Source organism: Oryx dammah, unplaced genomic scaffold (genome assembly GCF_014754425.2).
Source record: "Oryx dammah isolate SB20612 unplaced genomic scaffold, SCBI_Odam_1.1 HiC_scaffold_10, whole genome shotgun sequence".
In the NCBI taxonomy this organism is placed as follows: domain Eukaryota; kingdom Metazoa; phylum Chordata; class Mammalia; order Artiodactyla; family Bovidae; genus Oryx; species Oryx dammah.
Window position 1 is genome coordinate 55,055,789 of NW_024070194.1, and position 24,413 is coordinate 55,080,201.

At 37.6% G+C, this 24,413-nt stretch overlaps 1 protein-coding gene across 3 annotated transcripts in view; it reads right to left on the minus strand.

The window, feature by feature from the left end:
* The window catches only part of PRPF18 (pre-mRNA processing factor 18), a 56,493-nt gene that overhangs the window by 21,124 nt on the left and 10,956 nt on the right, over positions 1-24,413 (minus strand). The window contains exons 1-10 of one of the 3 annotated variants that reach the window (XM_040248511.1): positions 18,640-18,686; positions 18,498-18,524; positions 16,267-16,366; positions 15,862-15,966; positions 12,911-13,024; positions 6,819-6,965; positions 5,315-5,383; positions 3,728-3,868; positions 3,533-3,604; positions 813-968 (exon numbers count right to left, since the gene is read on the minus strand). In XM_040248511.1, coding sequence (XP_040104445.1) covers positions 813-968; positions 3,533-3,604; positions 3,728-3,868; positions 5,315-5,383; positions 6,819-6,965; positions 12,911-13,024; positions 15,862-15,966; positions 16,267-16,341 — 879 coding nt within the window. In that variant the 5' untranslated portion in view covers positions 16,342-16,366; positions 18,498-18,524; positions 18,640-18,686. Of the gene's footprint in view, positions 1-812; positions 969-3,532; positions 3,605-3,727; positions 3,869-5,314; positions 5,384-6,818; positions 6,966-12,910; positions 13,025-15,861; positions 15,967-16,266; positions 16,367-18,497; positions 18,525-18,639; positions 18,718-24,413 lie in introns of those variants that run through there. The other 2 variants (XM_040248509.1, XM_040248510.1) reach the window with 2 other exon arrangements.

Genomic DNA, 24,413 nt, shown 5'->3' on the forward strand with positions numbered 1-24,413 from the left:
AAATCATATTTTAAAATGTTAATACATATGAATAAGGCACAAAGCATGACACGCAAAATAACCTTTAGCACTTGGAAATGAAATGAAATAAACTGGTAATGCATGAATATGATAGCAACTATTGTCCGGCACAAATTCTGAAAACATGTTATGCATTTTAAGTGAATCTTATACTTTAAATAAACTTTGAGTTTCATCTTCAAGCTTTAGCATTAACATCCAGCAAAAGTAATTATACAGACACAACCTGGGATCATTGATAACTGGGCAAAAACTAGGTTGTAACTGAGGTTTTTTCCCCCACTAAAAACAAAAGTTTAATCCAACAACAGTATTATCAGGTTTATGTGAGGCTCAATAACTTTAAGAAATTAAACTATAAATACTTTAAATCTATTTGTGTAGAGAAGTGTTGTTACAAATTATTTAAAAAATACTACTAGCCAAATTTGCCTACTCGTACCTTTTTAGTCTAGATGTTAAACTTACCTTGAAAATAACAAAATTGTGACTTATTGCAAAATACTCTCATCATTCTTCAGTAAATTCCCAAAGCAAACAGTAATAGTTTTATTTCACTACTAAGGTAATTAAAGCACAACACTTGACTCTGTCTTACATCATCTATGACACTTAAGGTTTCTGTTTTACAGTTTAGTGAAGGTGTCTTAAATACAAGCACTACTTATACAAAGTGTGGACTTGCACCCTGTCATGCTATGTCCTGTTGCTATAATTCTCCTTCTCTCAAAACTTAGTTTGAGAAGTGCGGAATGTTAACCTCCAGGGCACTGTGCCCTCCAACTACTTACCTGAATATATTTCCGCTGCGTCTCATCATTTAAAACATGTGCAACGTGCTTGGAAAAAATCTTTTCCCTGCCAGTTCTGGCATGGATGCCAACCATAGTAACACCAATGGGCCAAGGGGCGTTTCCAATGGCCATCTGAAGATAGGCATCGTTAGCCTAAAGAGAAAGTTTAAGTAGAGATCAGAAAGGCAGAAATATTCTGTTGGTCCAAATTTTTCATTTAAAGTATTTCACAGCCCTACATGATGTAATTTTCATCCATCTCTTAGGCATGTTGAAAATATTACTATTCCCATTATTCAAACAAAAGAAATTAAAACAGGGGTGACTGATTGCTTGCCCACAACCACAAATGTCTGTGGAAAAACAGAAATCAATGCTAACTAACCCAGTGAGTAAAAAGACAAACATTCTTTGCAGCCTTCAGGCATTAAATATTAATGCAGCTCAGATCTGGAAGTACTAGGTAGGTAATCTGATGCACTGATATAGACTCCAGTCTGAGTCTCTGTTAGACCCAGTCTTCTCCATAGGTGGTCACAGGGAAGACAGAGGCTAACTAGTTTTTCATAATCCCACCTGAAGTTACATCCTCTCCCCACACAGCAGTGTGGGCCTCTGAAAGTAGCGTGGGCTTTGCGTGCCGGGACCATCACATTGGTACCAAAGCAGATGTGTAAACAGATTAAAAACTGGCCCTCGAATAGCTCAAGGATGAGATGGTTTCACTTTGGCCCCCCCGAAACCTCCCACCTGCCAAGAATCTTCAAAATAAAAGCTACAGTTTCCCTGGTGGCTCAGTGGTAAAGAATCCACCTCCCAATGCAGGAGACACGAGTTCGATCCCTGGTCCAAGAAGAGCCCACGTGCCGTGTAGCAACTAAGTCTGTGCACCACAACTACTGAGCCTGTACTCTAGAGCCTGGGAACTGCAATTACTGAAGCCCACGTGCCCTAGAGCCCATGCTCAGCAAGAAGAGAAGCCACCACAATGAGAAGCCTGCACACCACAGCTAGAGAGTAGCCCCCGCTCACTGTGACTAGAGAAAGTCTGTGCAGCAATGAAGACCCAGCACAGCCAATGAATAAATAAATAAAGTTGCATCTTTAAAAAATTTAAGGCTACAAAATGAGAAGACAGAAAGCAACAAAGACAAACAGCTTTTTCTAAACCAAGCGTGGCTACTCGTGGAGGGAAAGAAGGAAAAATACAAAACACAAAGCAAGTAAATTCTAGAAGACCCAATGGTGTCAGAGAGGCTTATACAGCCAGGACTCAAAGAGATTTTAATTTTAAAAATCAAACACCCATGAGACTGATAATGCAGAATCTGAGAAGGGTATACACATTTTTTATCACTGATTCTTATGCATGAGAAATCACTGGATATTAACTGATAAAATTTCCAATATTTGGTTTCCCCCAATTTTCAAAGAAAACTGTCCAAATATTAAAGTTTTAGTTCTGTCTATACTTTATATAAAATAAACTTTCACCAGCTTCTCACATAATATATGAGAATGAGAAAAGTACCAAGGAGAAGCCATGGTTTCGAGCAGACAAGTGACCTGAATTCTCTCTGCAGTGATGGTGACCTTACCCATCCATCTCAATGGGATCACCCTTCCTAAGCAACAGGCAACTCACAGAAACTACCCAAAATTAAAGCTGACACTCATAAAATAGAAACAGTTTCTTTGACTAATGAACTGGCCCCCATGCAGAGGGAGTAGCTCATCAGGGAGCAGCTCATCAGGGAGCCCTTCAGTCACCCAGGATCACCGAGCTAAGGACATACACTCAGAGCACAGGAATAAGCAATGGGTTCCCCGCTTTCCTGGTAGAGCCTGTCTACTGCTCTGGAACTGTCACTGGAGGTGCTGCCCGGAAGTCCTCCCCTCCTCCTCCTCTCTTGGAAGACACAGCCCATGGGAGCCTCCCTCCTCAACTTGGCTGACGGCCTACGAGCAATGGCATACTTCCAATGCCACTAGTGGTACAGGAGGCCCTTCTCTTCCTGTTCATCACCACCAACTGAGAGCCTTCTGCCCACCTTTCTAAACTCTGCCCTCAGAGCACATGGACACCAGATCTCTCTCCTCAGCCACCTCCTCCCCAAGTCCATTCAGGAATAAAAACACTGCAGCAAGGGGAAGAGTCCTCCCTTATTAGGCTCTGCTATGTTGCAGCACTGAAAAGGGAGCAAGGGATTCTGGCAGCCTGACCTGGAACATCTTCTCAGAGAAACCAGCCTAAAAGTGGTTAAGCTCCATGGTATCATTAGTTCAACAGTTCAGCTATATTATAGATTAAGCAGGCTTTTACAGCTGGCCTGAGAAACTGATCTAATAACTTCGCTTCGATGGGAAAATTTGTTCCAAGCCATATCAACCATCTATAAACTTAGAAATTGAGTCCCATTCATGAAATGGAACACTGCCTATATCCAATTTGCGCTCTGCAGAATCTTTATACCTTCCTTCAAAATGACTAAAAAATAAAATGTGGTCTGAAATTTTTTTTATTTATTCACTAACAATATTTATTCATATCTAACAATAAAGCTGACAATAAATTATAAAATGTAAAGTTTTTAAAATTTATTTCACATTTATTCTTAAATCTGCTATTAAAATACCCCCACATGAGATGAACGTATTATGCACACAATCTAGATACACTCATAAATATAATTTCGATGCACAGCATGACAATGTACCTTCACGTATTCCCTCTGCAACATGAATTTAATAATATCTGTTATGGATTCTTTAATATCAGCAGGAAGATTCTGGAAAATGAAAAAAAATAATTACGGAAGTTCAGTATGTAGTTATAGATCACATTTATCCTAACTTCATATATTCTATTTTTAAAAAATCAGTTAATGAAAGCATTTTTTGAGAAACCTCACCCTCTTCCGTAGCTTTCTGAAAAGGGGTCTGAGATAGGACTCAGTCTGTTTCTGAGTAGCACTGTTCAGTTTACCCTGCACACTGCGCTTCACATAATCCTCTCTGGCATTCAGCTCTTTAGCCCAAACACCAAGAAGAAACTGTGGAAAGAAAGGGTAAATTTAGACTACAATGCCACCCAGTGGTTTCATAAGCACAAAAGTTCTCTGATGCACAAAACAGTATACATTCATCCTTAGAATAAATGTCTTAACTGATTAATATTAGTTGCTGATGTTTTAATGAACTGTTTCTGCTTAGTAACTCATAGATGTTTTAAAGCAGTGCTTTTGGCAAGTCACAAACCTCCCTATTCTACACATATTCCTAGCTCAAGTGTGATCCATTTCCCACCTAAAAAGAACCCTGGGCTGAAATATGAAAAAGTTCCTTTTTCAGGCCAGAAACTCTGCGCCCCAAGTTCCTGGGATGAAATAGGAAGAAGTTTCACAGGTAACTGTTTGATAGAAATAAACTTTTACTTGTATTTCTATTACATAAAATTCAACCTGCCTAGACTTATCAGCCATAATGCCATGTGCTGTGATATTTAATCAATTTTCCAAGGATGATGATGTTGTATTTGGACTTTGTACTTTTGCAGTAGAGACCACAATTCAATTAAAAATTCCCTCTAAAACACTTGGCCAAAGAAGGAAGGAAAAAAGGAACAAAAATACAAGAAACTATGACCAGCCCCCATCCCACCCTAGAAAACTACCCAGGTGCTCCTTGAATTTAACTACACAAAGAGCATCCTTTCTGGAGGCAGCTAAACAGTGAAGGCTGAGGAGGCCATAATCCCCTAGTGGTGTTACCTATGCATGTGCTATTGGGAGAAGCTGTCACTCAGAGGAAATTCTAGTCCATACTAGATCCCATGCCCTAGCTAATTCCATGCAAAATCCTCAGTGGGTTAAGAATCTTGATGGCCGATTATGTTGCATTTAAACTGTAAATACAAGTAAAAGCATTTCTTGCATTTAAACCTCTTGGTCTGAATAGAAATATTGATAATTGGTGAAGAAATGTTAAAAGGAATCTGGGATTTGCACATACTCTACATAAACCACTAAAGAGAGAAAATCTGGGAAGATAGAATGAGCTACTGATAATCCTGTGAAAGGTTACCCGAGTGTTTGCTTTTTTCACTCCCAATGTCTTGCCACTTTGTCCTTATGTCATCTCTCAGGGAAGCTTCTGGAACCCTCTCCTTATTACACTCTTTCCCAGGATGTTTAAAAAAATCTTTCAGTCCTTAAAACTTCTTGTTCATTCTACTGCTATGAATTCTTTTCTGTGTGTTTACAATAATAAGTCAGATTTACAAGTGCCATGAAGATAGTAAATATACATTTTGTTTAACCTCTATATGCAAACACATACCAACATTATAAACACTACAGATGCAGAAATGTTTAATGAGAGTCTCCTTTTCCAGTCTTTAACTCTTAAACAATTCAGAACTGTAAGACCAAAAAAAAAAAAAGCAAGACCAATTCTTATCTAAAGAAAACATCCTCCTTTCCTAGCCAAAAAGTACATACCTTAAGGAATTTGGTAATGATGTCCATGTCTTTATGATCATCACCTTTTCCTAAAGACTCTCCCAGAGCCTGAAAAGAAGGAATGTTTCTATTTGTTAGTCAGGAGCAACAGCTGAATATATATGCTATTAACATCCGTCCAAACGTGGCCCTTTATTACATGTACAGTCCAATTTTGATTTAAAGCCTGAGAGAATTTCTAGATAGGTTAAAAATATCAATTTGCCATTTAAATTTAGACAGCATGTTATCTTTTGTGAATCTAAAGATAAAGGGAGTGACTGCTAATATATGTGAGGTTTCTCTCTAGGGGAATAAAAATGCTCTAAAGTTAGACTGTGATGATAGTTGTATGAACTTGTGAATATACTAAAAACCACTGAATTGTACACATTAAAAGGATAAATTGCATAGTCTGTGACTATCTCCAAAGTTGTTTAAAATGCCCAGAACTGGTTTGCTCACCAGTTTTATTTCAGTAAAATTATTATTTCAGTAAAATTTAGGGGGTGGGAGTACAAATAAAATAACCTCCTCACATATGTACACCTAAACCTAATTCATGTTGATATATGGCAGAAATCAAACCAATATTGTAAAGCAGTCAATCAATTAAAAATAAATATATATTAAAAGATAAATAAAAAGGGGGAAAATCTCAAAAAAAAACAAACAATAACCTCAACTACAATCTCAGAGCAGTCAACATGGGTTAAGAGCAAGGAATGAAAGGTAACAGAAAAATGACTTTACAATTAAGAAATTTAAGTCATTATTTTTGCTCATGCTAGACAGGTAATTCAAAATTACTTCAAGTAATATTACATATATCACTCCACATTCAATACACTGGCAAAAATAAGAAAGCAAGATATTGCCAAATGTTGGCAGGGATGTATGGATATACTGCTGATGGTGGAGTAAAGACTGGTACACCCATTCCAAAGAGCAACCTGACAGTATTCAGACAAGTTAAGAAGCAATCTTGTTTCTGGTCCAGAGGGGTTATGTACAAGACTGTCTGTCACAAAACTGTGGTAACAGGAAGAGGGGAGCAATCGTGCTATTATTAAAAGGCACTGAAAGTCACACTGTATAAAATACTACGTAACAATTAAAATCAAAGGTTTAGATGACATAGAATATCAAGGATGGAACTTGAAAATAAAACCAGAATGAAGAATTTCAGAGTAAAGCATCATTTATGTATACCGAAGCACATGCATACAAAGCATTACTGGTTTTACAAGACCATCAATAAATAAAAGGATGCACACATCAAACATATCAGAATGAATGCTTCTGAAGGCAGGAAGGAGGGGAATGTGTGTAGAAAATGAGAAAAAAGGGAGTGAATAAACAACAGGCACGAAACAGAAGAAGGGCCTTTGTAACGACCAAAGATGCCACGGTGCTGTGAACTGAACAGTCTAATGAGCTCAACCATCGGCTCCAGGAAATGAAAGGTGGGGTGGGGGAGTGAGGAAGGTGGTGGAGGGATCACCTCTAATTCTTCAATTGTGGTGTTCTCTTCGTGAACTTTCAAATCATTCTGGGTGTCTTCTTCTCCAGGCTCTTGGCCACCCACAAGTTCATTGAGGTACTGCTGATCAATCTTATCCAAAGCTGCTTTCAGATCATTCCTCAATCCCTGAGGAAAGGTAAAAAGTTACACCTAGTATGAAATTTCATTGATGTTTCACTTCTGATTTTTTTCTCTGATAATGAGTATAATTCATTTTTTTCTCCACAAGGAAACTCAAACAATATTTCAATTTATTACACAGCTATCACTACTGTCCATTCAAAGTCAATTCTTATGAACATATTCAAATGTAAAAGAATATATAATAATATACAATAGCTAGTCTCACGGTCAGAAAAATAAAAAATATGAGTGACAAATCCAATTAAGAATCTGCATAAATGCTGTAATTTTCTAATGAGGCCTAGAGAGAGTGACCAGGCACTCCACCCATTTTCCTGGTTCACTGAAAACGTCTAACAACTCCAACTGCTTTCAACTTCCAAAACATTTGGCAACACCAACAGTATAAAGCCAGAGTCTCAACCACGTCCTAGACTTCACTATGTTTCTAAAAAACCAGTAAACTCCACATTTTATTCACTTCTAGTTTGTGATCATTTGATTAAAATGGAAGCCTTAGACCCTTATCATAATACCACATATAAAAATTAACGCAAATGGATCAAAGACTTAAATGTAAGTAAGGGTTAAAACTATAAAACTGTAACTCTTAAAGTTAACTACAACAGAAAATCTGCTTTAAAATAAGCAAAAGACTTGAACAGACAATACATAATGGCCAATAAGTAAATGAAAAGATGCTCAACCTCACTAATCATTGGGGAAATGCAAACCAAACCACAGAGATACCACTTCACAACCATCAGGATGGATATTATCAACAGAAAACAGAAAATAACAACGTGGCTAGGATATGGAGAAACAGATCCATTGTGCACTGCTGGAAATGTAAAATACTACAGCTGCTGTGGAAAATGTTAAGGCAATATCTGAAAAAGTTAAACATACCTACATCAAGGCACATTACAGTTAAAATGTCAAAAGTTAAGACAGTTCCTACAAGAGAACACAGGCAGAGCACTCTGACATAAATCTTAGCAGTATTTTCTTTAATCAGTCTCCTAAGGCAAAAGAAATAAAACCAAAACCAAACAAATGGGACCTGATTAAGCTTAAAAGCTTTTGCAAAGCAAAGAAACCATCAGCAAATTGAAAAAACAACCTACTGAATGGGAGAAAATATTTACAAATGATGTGACCCTCAAGGGATTAATATCCAAAATATACAAACAGCTCATACAACTCAATATCAAAAAACAACCCAATCCAAAAATGGTCAGAAGACCTGAAAAGACATTTCTCAGAGAAGACATATATATGGCTAACGGGCACATGAAAAGATGTTCGACATTACTAATTATTCAGTTCAGTCGCTCAGTCATGTCCAACTCTTTGCAACCCCATGAATCGCAGCATGCCAGGCCTCCCTGTCCATCACCAACTCCCGGAGTTCACTCAGATTCACATCCACTGAGTCAGTGATGCCATCCAGCCATCTCATCCTCTGTCGTCCCCTTCTCCTCCTGCCCCCAATCCCTCCCAGCATCAGAGTCTTTTCCAATGAGTCAACTCTTCGCATGAGGTGGCCAAAGTACTGGAGTTTCAGCTTTACCATCATTCCTTCCAAAGAACATCCAGGGCTGGTCTCCTTCAGAATGGACTGGTTGGATCTCCTTGCAGTCCAAGGGACCCTCAAGAGTCTTCTCCAACACCACAGTTCAAAAGTATCAATTCTTCAGCGCTCAGCTTTCTTTACAGTCCAACTCTCACATCCATACATGACCACTGGAAAACCCATAGCCTTGACTAGATGGACCTTTGTTGGCAAAGTAATGTCTCTGTTTTTCAATATGCTATCTAGGTTGGTCATAACTTTTCTTCCAAGGAGTAAGCATCTCTTAATTTCATGGCTGCAGTCACCATCTGCAGTGATTTTGGAGCCCCCCAAAATAAAGTCTGACACTGTTTCCTCTGTTTCCCCACCTATTTCCCATGAAGTGATGGGATTAGATGCCATGATCTTCGTTTTCTGAATGTTGAGCTTTAAGCCAACTTCTTCACTCTCCTCTTTCACTTTCATCAAGAGGTTTTTTGGTTCCTCTTCACTTTCTGCCATAAGGGTGGTGTCATCGGCATATCTGAGGCAATTGATATTTCTCCTGGCAATCGTGATTCCAGCTTGTGCTTCTTCCAGCCCAGCACTTCTCATGATGTACTCTGCATAGAAGTTAAATAAGCAGGGTGACAATATACAGCCTTCACGTACTCCTTTTCCTATTTGGAACCCGTCTGTTGTTCCATGTCCAATTCTAACTGTTGCTTCCTGACCTGCATATAGGTTTCTCAAGAGGCAGGTCAGGTGGTCTGGTATTCCCATCTCTTTCAAAATTTTCCACAGTTTATTGTGATCCACACAGTCAAAGGCTTTGGAACGGGATAAGCTAAGCTAAGCTAAGTCACTTCCGTCGTGTCCGACTCTGTGCGACCCCATAGACGGCAGCCCACCAGGCTCCCCTGTCCCTGGGATTCTCCAGGCAAGAATGTTGTATAGCATGGAGAATTATACCCATTATTGTGTAATAACCTATAATGGAGTATAATCTGCAAAAAATACATCACTATGCTCTCTATCTGAAGTTAACACAATATTGTAAATCAATTACACTCTACTTTAAAAAAAAAAAAGTTACAGAAAGGAAAGAATCTTAAAAGCAGCAAGAGAAAAACAATTTGCTTTGTGTAAGGAACCACCCCCAATAAGACTATCAGAATATTTTTTTAGCAGAAACTTTGCAGGCCAGGAGGGAGTGGCACAATATATTTGAAGTGCTAAAAGAAAAAACTTCTGAGAACACGCTACCCAGCAGTTATCATTCAGAATTGAAGGAGCAATAGAGTTTTCAGACAAGCAAAAGCTAAGAGAGTTTCTAACCACTAAACTATCCTTGTTAAGAAATATTAAAGGGACTTCTTTCAGCTGGCAAGAAAACATATGAAAGTATAAATCTCAGTGATAAAAGTAAATGTATGGTACAGGTGGTAATCACTTATAGAGCTAGTATGAAGATTAAAAGACAAAAGTAGTAAAAATAACTATAAGTGCAGTAATTAGTTAAGGGCTACACAACACAAAAAGATGCAAAATGTGGTATCAGAAAAAAATGTGGAGGGAGAGGAGGAAAAGTGTTGAGCCTTCAGAATGTGTTCAAACTTAAGTTATTAACTTTTAGACAGTTCTGGTTACAAAATAAATAAGTCACATGGATATAATGTACAGCATGATGACTAAAAATACTATACTGCACATTTCAAAGTTACTCAGAGAGTAGATCTTTAAAAAAGTCTTCATCACACACACACACAATTTTGTAACTACATACAGTGATGAGTATTAGATTTACTGTGGTGATCATTTTGCAATATATACAATATCAAGTCATTATGCTGTACACCTGAAATATGTTATACGTCAATTATACCTCAACTTTTAAAAGTACAAATAAATTCTGCTGCTACTGCTAAGTCGCTTCATTCGTGTCCGACTCTGTGCGACCCCATAGACGGCAGCCCACCAGGCTCCGCCATCCCTGGGATTCTCCAGGCAAGAACACTGGAGTGGGTTGCCATTTCCTTCTCCAATGCATGAAAGTGAAAAGTGAAAGTGAAGTCGCTCAGTCGTGTTGACTCTTAGCGACCGTGGACTGCAGCCCACCAGGCTCCTCCGTCCATGGGATTTTCCAGGCAAGAGTACTGGAGTGGGTTGCCACTGCCTTCTCCAACAAATATATTCTAGTATTGAATAATATCAGAATACAGCAGGTTGTAGTAAGTTAATATTAAAAGCTAGAAAATTTCTCAAGTAATGAGACATGAGTAGCAGAAAAATTAAATCAGGTAACAAAAACTGAATAGTGCATGTTAGCATTTTAGACTCTTTTGATAAGGAAAGTGACTTGGGATATAGAAGAGGAACAAATACTGCTTAAATGAGGCATTACAAAACCACTTAGCTCTTTCCAAGGATTTAGGTAAGGAAACTTTAGATAGGACTGAAAATAAAAACAAATTGCTGTGCATATTAATAATATAAGTGAAGATAATGTTTTAAATTCATTTATGTTTTTAAAAAGAAGTTAAACATAGAATCACCATACAATTCAGCAATTCCACTTCTAGGAATATGTGTAAAAGAAGAGAAAGCAAGGAACTTGAACAGATATTTTTATACCTGTGTCCATAGCAGCATTATTCACAATAGACCAAAAGGTAGAAGCAACCTACCTGTCCAACAAGGATGAATGGATTAACAAAATGGCATCCATACGTACAATGGGATATTAGCTTTAAAAGGGCAGGAAATGCTGACCTCTGCTACAACGAAGCTGCACCTTTAAGTCAGCATGCCTAGTAAGAAGGCCAGACTTGGAGGCTTCAGGTGACCTCAGCCACAACCCTCACCTGACTGTATCACAGGTGAGACCCCAACCGAAACACTACCCAGCTTAACCCAATCGAACCACAGAACGTGATGGAGAATGACAAACTATCTTAGGACACAAGGTCTCAGAGTGGTTTGTTACCATCACAAATGACTGAGAAAGATTTTATGATAATGAATTGTTTTAAGATGTAAGTTTTGAGGTGGTTTGTTATACAACTACATATAACCACATCTGTCTCTCTCAGTAACTGAAAGAGCAAGTAAATAAGTAAATAAGGCCACAAAAGATCTAAACACCACTGTAACTGACATTTCAAAAGCATAAAGCATACTCTTTTCAAGAGCCCATGGAATATTCACTAAGATGGATTATAAGCTGAGCCATAAAACAAGATCAGAGTTCTAAAAGTAAAGCTGAAACTATTAAAGTTTCAGAAGAAAATACAGAAAATACCATCTCTTTAAGATCTTAGGGTAGGCAAAGCATTTTCTTAAGCAAAACACCACAAGCAGTAATTATAAAGTGAACTTTGTCAAAATTCAAAAGTCCTGCCCATGAAAAGACACCGTTAAGAAAACAGGTAAAGCTTAGGAAAAAAACAAATACAAAACATGAATTTGTATATCTAACGAAGAATCCAGGTTATACATAAAGAACTACTATAATTCAAAAATAAAAAGCCCAACTGAAACATGAACACTGCACAGATAAAGATGTAGCTAGTAAGTCTATAAAAAGATGTTCATAATCTTTAGTTGTCAGGGAACTGTGAATTAGAACCACATGAGATACTGCCACACAAATAAGAGAATGGTTAAAATTTTAAAGACTAACAATAACAAACACTAATGAGACAACACTGGCAATATCCAGCATTTCTTAAAAAGTTGAGCATACATATACTGTTACTATTTAGCAATTCCACTTCCAGAGACATAAAAATGTATTTAACCTAGAAGAAATAACAGAGCCAAAAAAGATTTGTGTAAGAACGTTCACAGCAGTTTTAGTCATAACAGCCCAAGGCTAGAAACATATTGTGATATATTAATATTACTGAATATCACCAGCAATGAAAAGGAACAAGTTACCAACATCCACAATAACATGGATGAATCCACAAAATCTTACACAGAGCAAAAGAAGCCAGACATATCCTTTGTGACTCCACCCAAGTGAAATACTAACACAAGTAAAGTTCATCGACGGTGACAGAATTTAAAACGGTGGTTGCCCAGGAATGGAGGAGGAAGAATCCAGGGACTGGCCCAGAAGGGGTGCTGGGGAGTTTCCATGTGTGTGTGATGAAAATACTCTATATCTTCATAGGGGTAGTGGCCACACACTTGCAAGCATTTTTAAAATGCACTGAATCGCATGCTCAAGATGTATGCCTTTTAAAAGAAAATTTACATTCAGCAGCAATAATCTGGCAACTTCATTTTTCCTTTTTTCCTTATAATAAGGCAATTATTTGAAGTCTGTCAAAGCCTGCAGTATTCTTAGCTACGTGGTACAATGATATTCTAGCTTTGTTCTTCTTACCTTGTTAACCTCCGGTGTGAGGATCTCTATTTTTCTTAAACGTTGAAAAGCATCATAATCTGTTTCTCCAAATAGTCTGATTGGTTCTCCTCTTTCTCTCAATCTTCTGATAACCTATTTAAAAAAGAAAGAAAGAAACAATAGTAATTCCTATTTTAGAAGACTAAACACTTACTTTGAAAATTAGATGTAAAAGTAAGTTATATTTGTTTTTTCTTTAGTTTTCCAAGAACAGATACACTGAATTACTGTCACACCTTAAATAACCCTAATGGTTTAGGTCATTTGGTGAGTGGTACAGAAAGGACCAATTTGTGTAGCAGGCAACAAAAGAAAACCATTAAGATGGGAAGGAGTGATAACATTCATACAGAAGAAAAAAAAAAAGTCTGGAGTCAGTTGATAAGCCAATGATCACAGACAGGCAAGGGTCAGCACTGTAATAATAAATTAAAACCCAAAACTAGTCCCTTAGACAAGAAAGTGAGTTACAAATGGGTGGAGGGGGGCACATGCAGGGCTTTTGGAGGGCTGATAATATTCCTCCTTGACTTTGGTAATGGTTGTATGAGTGTCTGTTTTGTTTTGCAATTATCCACTATATTGCACATTTTACACACACTCTGTATACATGCTATATTTCATAAAAAGGACTAATAAAACTTATAATTAAGAAAATAAGCTGTAATTAGAAAAAATTACCAAGAACTTAGTCTGGGAACTGAAATAGTATCACACTTAGAAACCACTGGCAAGGCTTCCACTGGGTTAACTGAAACTAAAACTTAGACGTCATCTAGTGCTATCTCCCGGAGAAGGCGATGGCACCCCACTCCAGTACTCTTGCCTGGAAACTCCCATGGACAGAGGAGCCTGGTAGTCTGCAGTCCATGGGGTCGTGAAGAGTCGGACATGACTGAGCGATTTCACTTTCACTTTTCACTTTCATGCATTGGAGAAGGAAACGGCAACCCACTCCAGTGTTCTTGCCTAGAGAATCCCAGGGACGGCAGAGCCTGGGGGGCTGCCATCTATGGGGTCGCACAGAGTCAGACACGACTGAAGCGATTTAGCAGCAGAAGTGCTCAATGCATAAATGACCTCAACAACACCTTCTTCAGGCCACTGTCTGACGAATGACAGGAATCACACCTCTTCATGGAGCAGCCCACCTCATCTTTGGACAGTTATACTATGCTTTTTAAAATAAACAAAAACCTACCTCTTGCAATTATCTCAGCTTTATGAAAAGACAGAATACTCAATGTTTTTTCAAAATTAGCTGTGGTCAACGGATCTGTTTTCAAAAATCTCTAATATTCTCTTCAGGCCAACTATTCAAAAGTCCTTCATCTAGTCTTCACATGACAGCTTCTGGAGTCAGCCCTCCTTTCCTCTGAACATTTCGTTTTGCTCAAAGTTCATTTCATTGTGTACTCTGTGTATATAATCTTAACTCTTTTTTCACATGAATATCTTAAAATTTTGCTGTTGTTGAAGGAAAATAATAGTTGATATTGACCAGGGTACGGACAACGCCTATAGGCTAGAGTATGAACTGGTGGAACGTGTTTACAGAGCTCTCTCGTAATTTATATCCAAAGTGTTAGACATGTATTAATATATAGGCTTTAGTAGACTCCGGAAATCATATTTCTAGAAAATTTTCCAAAGGAAACTAATCATATATTATTACACATGCAATGACATCTGTACAAGGATGTTCATCTCAGTATAACCTATAAAAGGGAAATACTGAGGCAATCTAAATGACCATTAACAAAGAATTGGTTTTAAAAATAATAAAGTAGTAGTTCTAAAATATTATGGGAAATTATGCAGTCATAAAGAAATTATATAGACTTCTATATTTTGACTTAGAATGATATATTAAGAGAAAGTAAAAGGAAATCAACCCTGAATATTCATCAGAAGGACTGATGCTGAAGCTGAAGCTCCAATACTTTGGCCACCTGATGTGAAGAGCCAACTCACTGGAAAAGATGCTGATGCTAGGAAAGATTGAAGACAAAAGGAGACGAGGGCAGCAGAGGATGAGATGGTTTGATAGCATCACCGACTCAAAAGATATGAATTTGAGCAAACTTGGGAGACAGTGGAGGACAGAGAAGCCTGGCGGGATACAGACCATGGGGTTGCAAAGAGTTGGGCACAAACTTAGTAACTGAACAACAACAACAAAATTTACTGTTTTGTAACGTACTTTCTCAATACATAAATGATATTATTTTAAATAACTTTGACAAATTATCTAAATATAATTATTTCAAATATATGCATTTAATTATACTTATTTAGAATGTGTTTCAGAGAAGGCAATGGCACCCCACTCCAGTACTCTTGCCTGGAAAATCCCATGGATGGAGGAGCTTGGTGGGCTGCAGTCTAGGGCGTCCCTGAGAGTTGGACATGACTCAGTGACTTCACTTTCACTTTTCACTTTTATGCACTGGAGAAGGAAATGGCAACCCACTCCAGTGTTCTTGCCTGGAGAATCCCAGGGACGGCGGAGCCTGGTGGGCTGCCGTCTATGGGGTTGCACAGAGTCGGACACGACTGAAGCGACTTAGCAGTAGCAGAATATGTTTAGTTTTTAAAGTTTCAGTTCAGTTCAGTCGCTCAGTCGTGTCTGACTCTTTGTGACCCCATGAATCGCAGCACGCCAGGCCTCCCTGTCCATCAAAGTTTAGAAGAATATATTCTTTAAAAAATTTAAGACATAAGATATTCTTTAAATTATTTAAGACAACAGTATCAAGAAAAGCAGAAATTTAGAACCCCATAAAGAAAACTGAACTAAAATACTGTGCCGGTCAGGTAAGTTATTTTATATGGGAAATGATGACATAAAAGTTATTAGAACTAGAGATGAATGTAATCCTGTGGAGATTTTTTTTTTTTTTAAACAAAGCACTCATATATAAACTTACCTCTTGCCTAGAAAGAGTCATGGGTAATTTTTCCTCTGCCAGTTCAAGTTCTAATACTGGATTCGATGAAGTTAATGGTTTCTGGTCTTCATCTTTTGGCTGTATCTACATTAATAGCCAAAAGAAATGAAATTCTCCTTTTAAAATACAATATGGTTTATTTTAACATGTACCATTCTATACATTAGGTATCTATCAAAATGAAACATGTTTAACATATTGAAGGTTTTTTAAGTGTTCCTCTGAGCAAACAGCTCATAACTGACATACATGCTTGTGAGAGCACAGGGACACCCAAGGAGAGAGCGTGCACCCTGGAAGCATTCTTGCTACAGATGAGCAATAGAAGTTATTAATAAAATGGTTTCCACAATCAAAAGCTTAAAGGTTGAAATCTAGACTCACTTTCTCCCTAGACTCCAAGATTTTTACTTTCTTCTTGGAAACAATCAGCTTGCTTCTCCTCTTTGAGAAAATCATCTTACAGGGTTATTTGATCCTTGCTCTAGATTTAAAATGAAGACCAAAAAAAAAGAGAACTGCTTGATAACAAAAACCTGTGAAGCCTCAAGCATATAAGCTCTTTCCTATCCTGATTTTTGAAAGGTATATTCCAAGTGCACAGGAATCATTGCTGGATGTGTAAAAAAACTTCCCAATGCTCCACAGAACTTGCCCGTGAACTGAGCCACGAAGGAAAATAATGAAAACCAGCCACTCTCTACTCATAGCACATGGAGATGAAACTGGACACTGTTGTTCATATGAACCTGCAGGGAAAAAAAATCTCTTCTAACATTTTCTTGAGTCAGCTTCCCAAGTCACAGTTTAGGAAAATTGAGTTCAGCAGTTTATAAGTCCCACTGCATGGTCTGTAAAAAGATACTGAAACGTGGTTTTCCAGTTGACCCTAAGACAAATCTAATATGTCAAAAGAAAATCCAAAAAAAAAATCAAAGAAGATCAACATTAAAGGAAACCATTCAGTTAAGAAAGGCTGTATGGTTACAATTTTATACTTGATGATTCCACACTTTAGGTTAAAGGTTATATTAATCAGTGTTAATAGTGATAACAGAAAATGTAAGTATAAATTAAACTTTCACCATTTTCACAAACCAAATCAGTATCAAGTCTCAATAAATGGTAACTAGTTTTTATAAGAGAATAAAAGTAACATGCTGTATTTTCACTACTACCAACAAGGAACCATTAAATATGCTTCAGAAAGAAAACCCTGTGCTTTCTTTTTAAGCATAAAAACAGGTATTTCTCCCAAAATCTCAGGATGGAAGCATTTTCAATTATAAAATGGCAGTGAATAGCCTTAAGGAAAAGACCTAAGACATTCTGTCAGCTGGACTCAAAGTCACAAGCAGTCTCTTTACAGCAATGGTTTTGCTTCAGTACTTTCCTCTATACTGGCAAGAAAGAACTGCTGTTATAGCAAGAGCAATCTAAACAAAGGAAAACTGTCACTGTTTATTTTCCTACCTTATCAAAAAGTTAAAAAGGTTCGAATCTAAGGATACGGGAAAGCAACCGAGTCAGTGGACTAAACCAAAGGTAAGTGATCTTATTTTACTTTAAGTGTGAGTTAGACAACGCTAGCAAGCAAATAATGGGAATCCTTTCTGACTATCTGTTTGACATTTAGATGGTTTTAAAACATATTTTAATTCCTTACACTAGAAGCAAATGAAATCAACATACTTAAGAGAGGTATCAAAATACCAATGTAAACTTTCATATTTTAGAAACCTATCAGAAATACAACTACAGTTTTAACACCTACCCTCTCCCAAAAGTACAAAATGAAAGCAAATCCATATACATACCATTTGCATTCTTCATGCTTTCTTCTAGAAATGCTATGCCAGATAAAATTAATTTCCAGAACTTTCCCCATTACATGCACAAGAGTATTATTGTATAATCAATGTTTCACGAGCAAAGAGTCGATTTCAAATTTATGATTTGTCAAAAGTATTTCAATAGAACCTCTGAACTTTGTTTAAAAAATCAGACTAGATACAGTCATCTTTTAAAATAAATTAGACACAACTTCACCTTGTAACCTTTTAACCCCTCCCAATAAAAACCCCAATACATTGTTAACTAGGTAATCTCAAAGATAATTTTAGTCATGTTTCTAAAGTATTCAAAGTTTTCTAGACAACTCATTTATTTCTACTATTTCAAGATCACATTTTCAATCCAGTAGGGTGAGCAGTGTTTGAAATGTGATACCTTATCATATAAAATGGCTATATCTCAGGCAGAAGTACTGAGGGCCAAAAGGGATTATTCACATTGCAAACATAAAACAATGGCTTAAAATATTCAGGAGAAAGCAGGGGAAATACCACTGCTGATACCACTGCTGCTGAATGAATAAGATGTTTTGAACCCTTTACAAATGGACTTTTATTGGGAGAGGTGGGGAAAGGAGTGGTGGTAGTGATGAAAATGAGGTAGTATCAGATCCAGGACTTAATTCAAAGGAAAAAACTCAAGCTTTGATCTCAAGCCACTTCATGCTGTCCACAAAAAGCCAAACCATTCCAAGCCAAAGGTCATGCATGTATTTTCCTGAATTCAAGATTAAAAGAAAAAAAAGAAAAACAAAATCATACCTCTCCAGGTGGCTTCTCATTTATAGGCTAATGTATAACATTGATAAATTGAACAAAGATCAATCGTTTTGTTACTTTAACAATGGCTATATAAATTTAAACTCAGAAATACACAATTTAACATAAAAGCAGGCATTCATACCTTGTAGCCACATCTTTCAAAATATGCTTCCTCTTCTTTTTTTGCAAGTTCACTACGCTTGAAATATTTTTTATTTTCCTATTGAAGAAAGAAGTAAGTTAATAATAACAGAAGTTTTAACTTTCGTATTGAAGATACAAGTAAGTTTCTTCCTACTGAAGAAAGAAGTTCAAATTTCATGTCTCTTGATCAACAACCGTGAAAGTTTTTCAAGAACTATAAAGTTTTTTAGGTCCCACAGAGATTATAGTGATTTCCTGAACACACCACCTGTCCTCCACCCTAGTCTAAACATGAAGACATTTCTCTTGCAGCATCATTTTAACAGACATCATCCAACAGCACAGAGAAGGAACCAACCCCACTTACCAAATGTTAACATTGTTTTGATTTAATTTCCTGGTGTTTTAATTTAATTTCTACAAATGGATTCATTGTGAACCACATAAAATGTGACCCTTTAATTCTTTTCTCCTAACAGACCCAATCAAACAAAAATTATGGTCTCTTCGGCTGACATTTTAAATCTCATTACCAAGAGAGCTCCAAGGATGTGTCCACATTCTTTTTTGTCATCTGGAATCTTATTATAATGATTACTTAACTGTATTTGTATTAACCAATTTTTAAAAATAATCTGGACATAGGATGGTTTTGGAGAGCTTCTCTAGTAAAAAGATCGTTCAAAGGCATTTGGTTTTAATATGACATGATGTTAAGAGACAAACTCAACCTACTGTGGCAGGGGAAAAAAGGTTAGCTCTTTCCATGCTATACATAAAATTATTCTGTTAAAAATGCAGTCCCTTGGATCATTTCATAATGTACAAAACTATCAAATCACTATGTTGAACACTTGAAAGTCCTATTTTATGTCAATTATAATGTAAAAAATACAGTTCCTCATTTGCAGGCTTGTTACTATCTGCAGTTCTGCCTCTTAGATACTATTTCACTGATGACTTAATTCAAATAAAGATACCGCCCTACTTCATAAGGAGTAACCATAACAATACCTCAATAATACCTCCACACATATATTTAGCGTCTCATAGTTCCAAAGCTCACTCAGGCAGTGATCATTAATGATGCTATACCCTGACAAGGAAGTTTGATGGTGAACAATGAAAAGATCAGGTTGCCACACTTAAACCCACTGCTCAAGCCTGGCACCAGTAAAACATCTAGGAAGTACACAGCAAACCACTTAAATATGTCCTCCCCAAAAATCTAAATCAGTCTCTGATCATACAACTTCCTAGAAATGTAAAGGAGACAGGAAAAAGCTCAAACACCACAGGAAAGCAATCAAACACTAACACATTTCATAAAACTAGCCCCAGTTTCTCCAACAGGTTGATGAGTTTAAAAAGTGGGGGACCTGAGGGAAAAGAAAATGTTCTCACTAAAAGAAACCAAGAGTCATAATAAATGCAATGAGTGGATTTTTGTGTGGACTTGATTTGAAGAAACCAACTGTAACAACATATACTAATTTATATGCATTTTAATTCAACTGGGGATATGTGGATATGAGAAGAGTATTTCATGGTATTAAGGACCCAATTTTAATTTTGTTGAGTGTGATCTTAGTTCTATAAAGATATGTCCTTATTTTCTAGAGCTACATGTGTTAGGAGAAAGGTAGACATGAGTTCATTATACAACTCTATTTGTGTATATATTAAAAACTAACAGCTTAAAATTAACAGGTTTTTCTAAGTTCATTCATTAACTCAATAAATATTTACTGACTTATCTGATGCACCCCAAGCACAACTTTACAGATATAAACAGGAAGACATTACCCAGTGTAAGAAACTGATGGCATCATCTGAACATCAAAACTACTCTGGAAAAAGGTGGATGCAAATAAAATTAATCCCACTGGAGAGGTGTGAAACCTGAGAGTTAGAAAGGTCAGGTGACATTCCCAGAACTCAATAAGCCTCATGAATAACAGAGACAGGACTAAGACCTCTGGTCCTTAAATCCCTTGTGCTGATCCAGTATTCCACATTACAGTTTTTCACACCCAAAATGCATTTCAGCATCGCAGATTGTTCCTTTTGACCATGTATAATAGAACATACTGGTCGTATTTCAAATGAATGAAAAGACAACATGGACTGGTAGCCTCTCAGAAAGAGCTGGTAGGTAGGAAGAAAGTAACAGGACTCCCCAGGCCACGGACCATGGTCCAGCCTTTAACTATGGAATCTTTTACTACCATGTGTCAATTCCAGTGAACATACCTAGCAAAACCTTAAACCTAGAACATCCATTCCCAAAATGTAGACTTCTGGGGGTCCCTAAGACCCTTCCAGAGACTGCACCGGTCAAATTCATTTTCATAACACTGAGCTGAATTTTTACACGTAATACACAGTGCTTTGCTGTGTACTTCCTTGATGTTTTACTAGTGCCAGGCTTGAGCACTGGGTTCAGGTGTGGGAACCTGATCTTTCCATTGTTCACCATTAAGCTTCCTTGTCAGAGTATAGCATCATTGATGATCACTGCCGGAGTGAGCTGTGGAACTATGAGGTGCTAAATACCTGTGTGGAGGTATTACTGAGGTATTATTATGGTTATTGCTAGTGAAGTAGGGCAGTGTTATGAAAGTTCATCCGATTTTACATAAAAATAAAAGACACTTTTCATTTTCACCAAGAACTTCATTAGAAAACATTTTCACTAACTGAACAAATTTTTTTGGCCAACCCAATACTAACACGTTATGTGCCCCACCCCACTGCCCTTTTCATTATGCTCAGATCTGCACTGATGGTACAAAAGCAATGGTGAAGAAAACTACTAGAACCTTGGCATAAACATTGTTGATGTATCAGTAGTCACTTGTATTCCTCACCACCATGCTCTTGCCAGAAAATAAAAAGGCCAGTTTCTCTGAAGAATGTTTTGGTAAAGAACAATTTTACTAAATCTTAACCTTTAGTACGTGGCCCTTTAATATCTGGTATGATGAAATGAAAGGAAATGAAGCATATGGAGCACTTCCACTACATAATGAAGTAGCAGAGCCTTCTCAAAGAAAAACACTTGTGCAACTGGTTGATTAGTCAGACTTGCATTTTTGGCAAACATTTTCTCAAAACTGAACAAAGCAACCTTGTCACCTAAAGGAAAACAATGACAGTATTTGTTGTCTACGATAAAATTCCACCTGTCAAGGGAAAATGAGAATGGTAGAAAAGTGGTATCCTTCACTGTGAACTTGCTGGCTTCCTGATACATAAAGGTTCCACTGATGAAATCAGTGGTGATATTAACAAATGTGACTGTTAAAATGCTGTCTAATGGAAAAATCAACATTTAGAAGATCGGCTTAATTCAGCACAGCTGAGAAACTCATGATGTCACAAAGGCAAGATGTTACAAAACCATGCACAGGCAAAAGATCTAGGAGAACAGACCAGAACACAATAGGTCTAGAACAGACCAAATTAACAGACTTTAATATCAAAAAGGTCCACTGATATAGGTCAGAACTAACTCTCAGATAACCAACAGACTGGCTCCAAAGAGGAAAAGGAGTACATCAAGGCTGTATATTGTCACCCTGCTTATTTAACTTCTATGCAGAGTACATCATGAGAAATGCTGGGCTGGATGAAGCACAAACTGGAATCAAGATTGTTGGGAGAAATATCAATAACCTCAGATATGCAGATGACACCACCCTTATGGCAGAAAATGAAGAAGAACTAAAGGCCTCTTGATGAAAGTGAAAGAGGAGAGTGAAAAAGTTGGCTTAAAGCTCAACATTCAGAAAACTAAGATCATGGCATCCAGTCCCATCACTTCATGGCAAACAGATGGGCAAACAGCGGAAACAGGGGCAGACTTTATATTTGGGGGCTCTAAAATCACTGCAGATGGTGACTGAAGCCATGAAATTAAAAGATCCTTGCTCCTTGGAAGAAAAGTTATGACCAACCTAGACAGCATATTAAAAAGCAGAGATATTACTTTGCCAACAAAGGTCCGTCTAGTCAGTTCAGTTGCTCAGTCATGTCCGACTCTTTGCGACCCCATGGACTGCAGCACGCCAGGCCTCCCTGTCCATCACCAACTCCCGGAGTCCACCCAAACCCATGTCCATTGAGTTGGTGATGCCATCCAACCATCTCATCCTCTGTTGTTCCTTTCTCCTCGTGCCCTCAATCTTTCCCAGCATCAGGGTCTTTTCAAATGAGTCAGCACTTCGCATCAGGTGGCCAGAGTACTGGAGTTTCAGCTTCAACATCAGTCCTTCCAGTGAACACCCAGGACTGATCTCCTTTAGGATGGACTGGTTGGATCTCCTTGCAGTCCAAGGAACTTTTTCTAGTAGTCATGTATGGATGTGAGAGTTGGACTATAAAGAAAGCTGAGTGCCAAGGAATTGATGCTTTTGAACTGTGGTGTTGGAGAAGAATCTTGAGAGTCCTTGGACTGCAAAGAGATCCAACCAGTCCATCCTAAAGTAGATCAGTCCTGAATATTCATTGGAAAGACTGATGCTGAAGCTGAAACTCCAATACTCTGGCCACCTGATGCGAAGAGCTGATTCACTGGGAAAGACCCTGAAGCTGGGAAAGATTGAAGGCTGGAGAAAGGGCCAACAGAGGATGAGATGGCTGGATGGCACCACTGACTCAATGGAGATGAGTTTGGATAAACTCCGGGAGTTGGTGATGGACAGGGAGGCCTGGCGTGCTGCAGTCCATGGGGTCGCAAAGAGTCGGACACAACTGAGCGACTGAACAGAATGGAATTTTTAAGAAACTCACCACTTCTGGTTACCAGTTCTGGTATAATATCAAAGAAAAATATCCACAATTACTGAAAAGGTTATTAAAATACTCCCTTTTCTAACTATCTCTCCTTCTCAAGATGAATTTTATTCAGCTACTTGAATAAAAACAACACACTGCAACAGGCTGAAAAAAAGAAACAGGAAAATCCATTTGTCTACTAATACAGTTGGGGAGATTGGCAAAACGTAAAACATGTCATTCTTCTCAATAAATTTCTGTTGTTTTAGAAAACAGTTTTTATAAAAATGCGTTATTTATGCTAACACGATGCGTTTTTTTTTTTACTATACTTCTACATGGAATATAAATATACATTTTTAATACCTTAGTTTTAATTTCTAATAGAGTAGAGATCAACAAATACATTCTATACAAACAAAAGCTCTCTGGACTTGTAATTAAGAACGTGAGAGAGACCAACAAGTGTCCTGAGACCAAAAGTGTCCTGTCTGAGAAAAGTCCACTTGCTGGTGTTCTCCAGGCCTGCACTAGCTCTTAAATGCTGGGAAGCCATTTGGGTCCCAATGCTGCCCACTGATCCTGGTGTATTTAACCCAGTTTCCTCCCCTATTGTCTACACTGATCATTATTACTCTCCATTCTCTCAAACCTCTAAGCCCTTTATGTCTCCTGTTATTTATAGCGTATGATGAAGCCACTCTACAAAGAAAAGGGAAGCCAGCAAACAAGAACTCTGAATTCCTACCAGCACCAACTCCTTCTTCATTTAAGAATGGAAGAGGAAACCCTTGTCCTATCTAAGGCCAACCCCTTCTAGCTGTCTTCCAGATCTCAAATCCTCCTGCCTTTCTCATAGTTAATTATCTATTTTCTCTCCTGCATCTCCCCCTTTTATTTCTCTACTGGTGCAAATGATCATCACTTACATATGCTCAAGACTCTGCAACCTTAAAGGAAACATTCATTACCTGTGCTGGGTATCATGCTAAG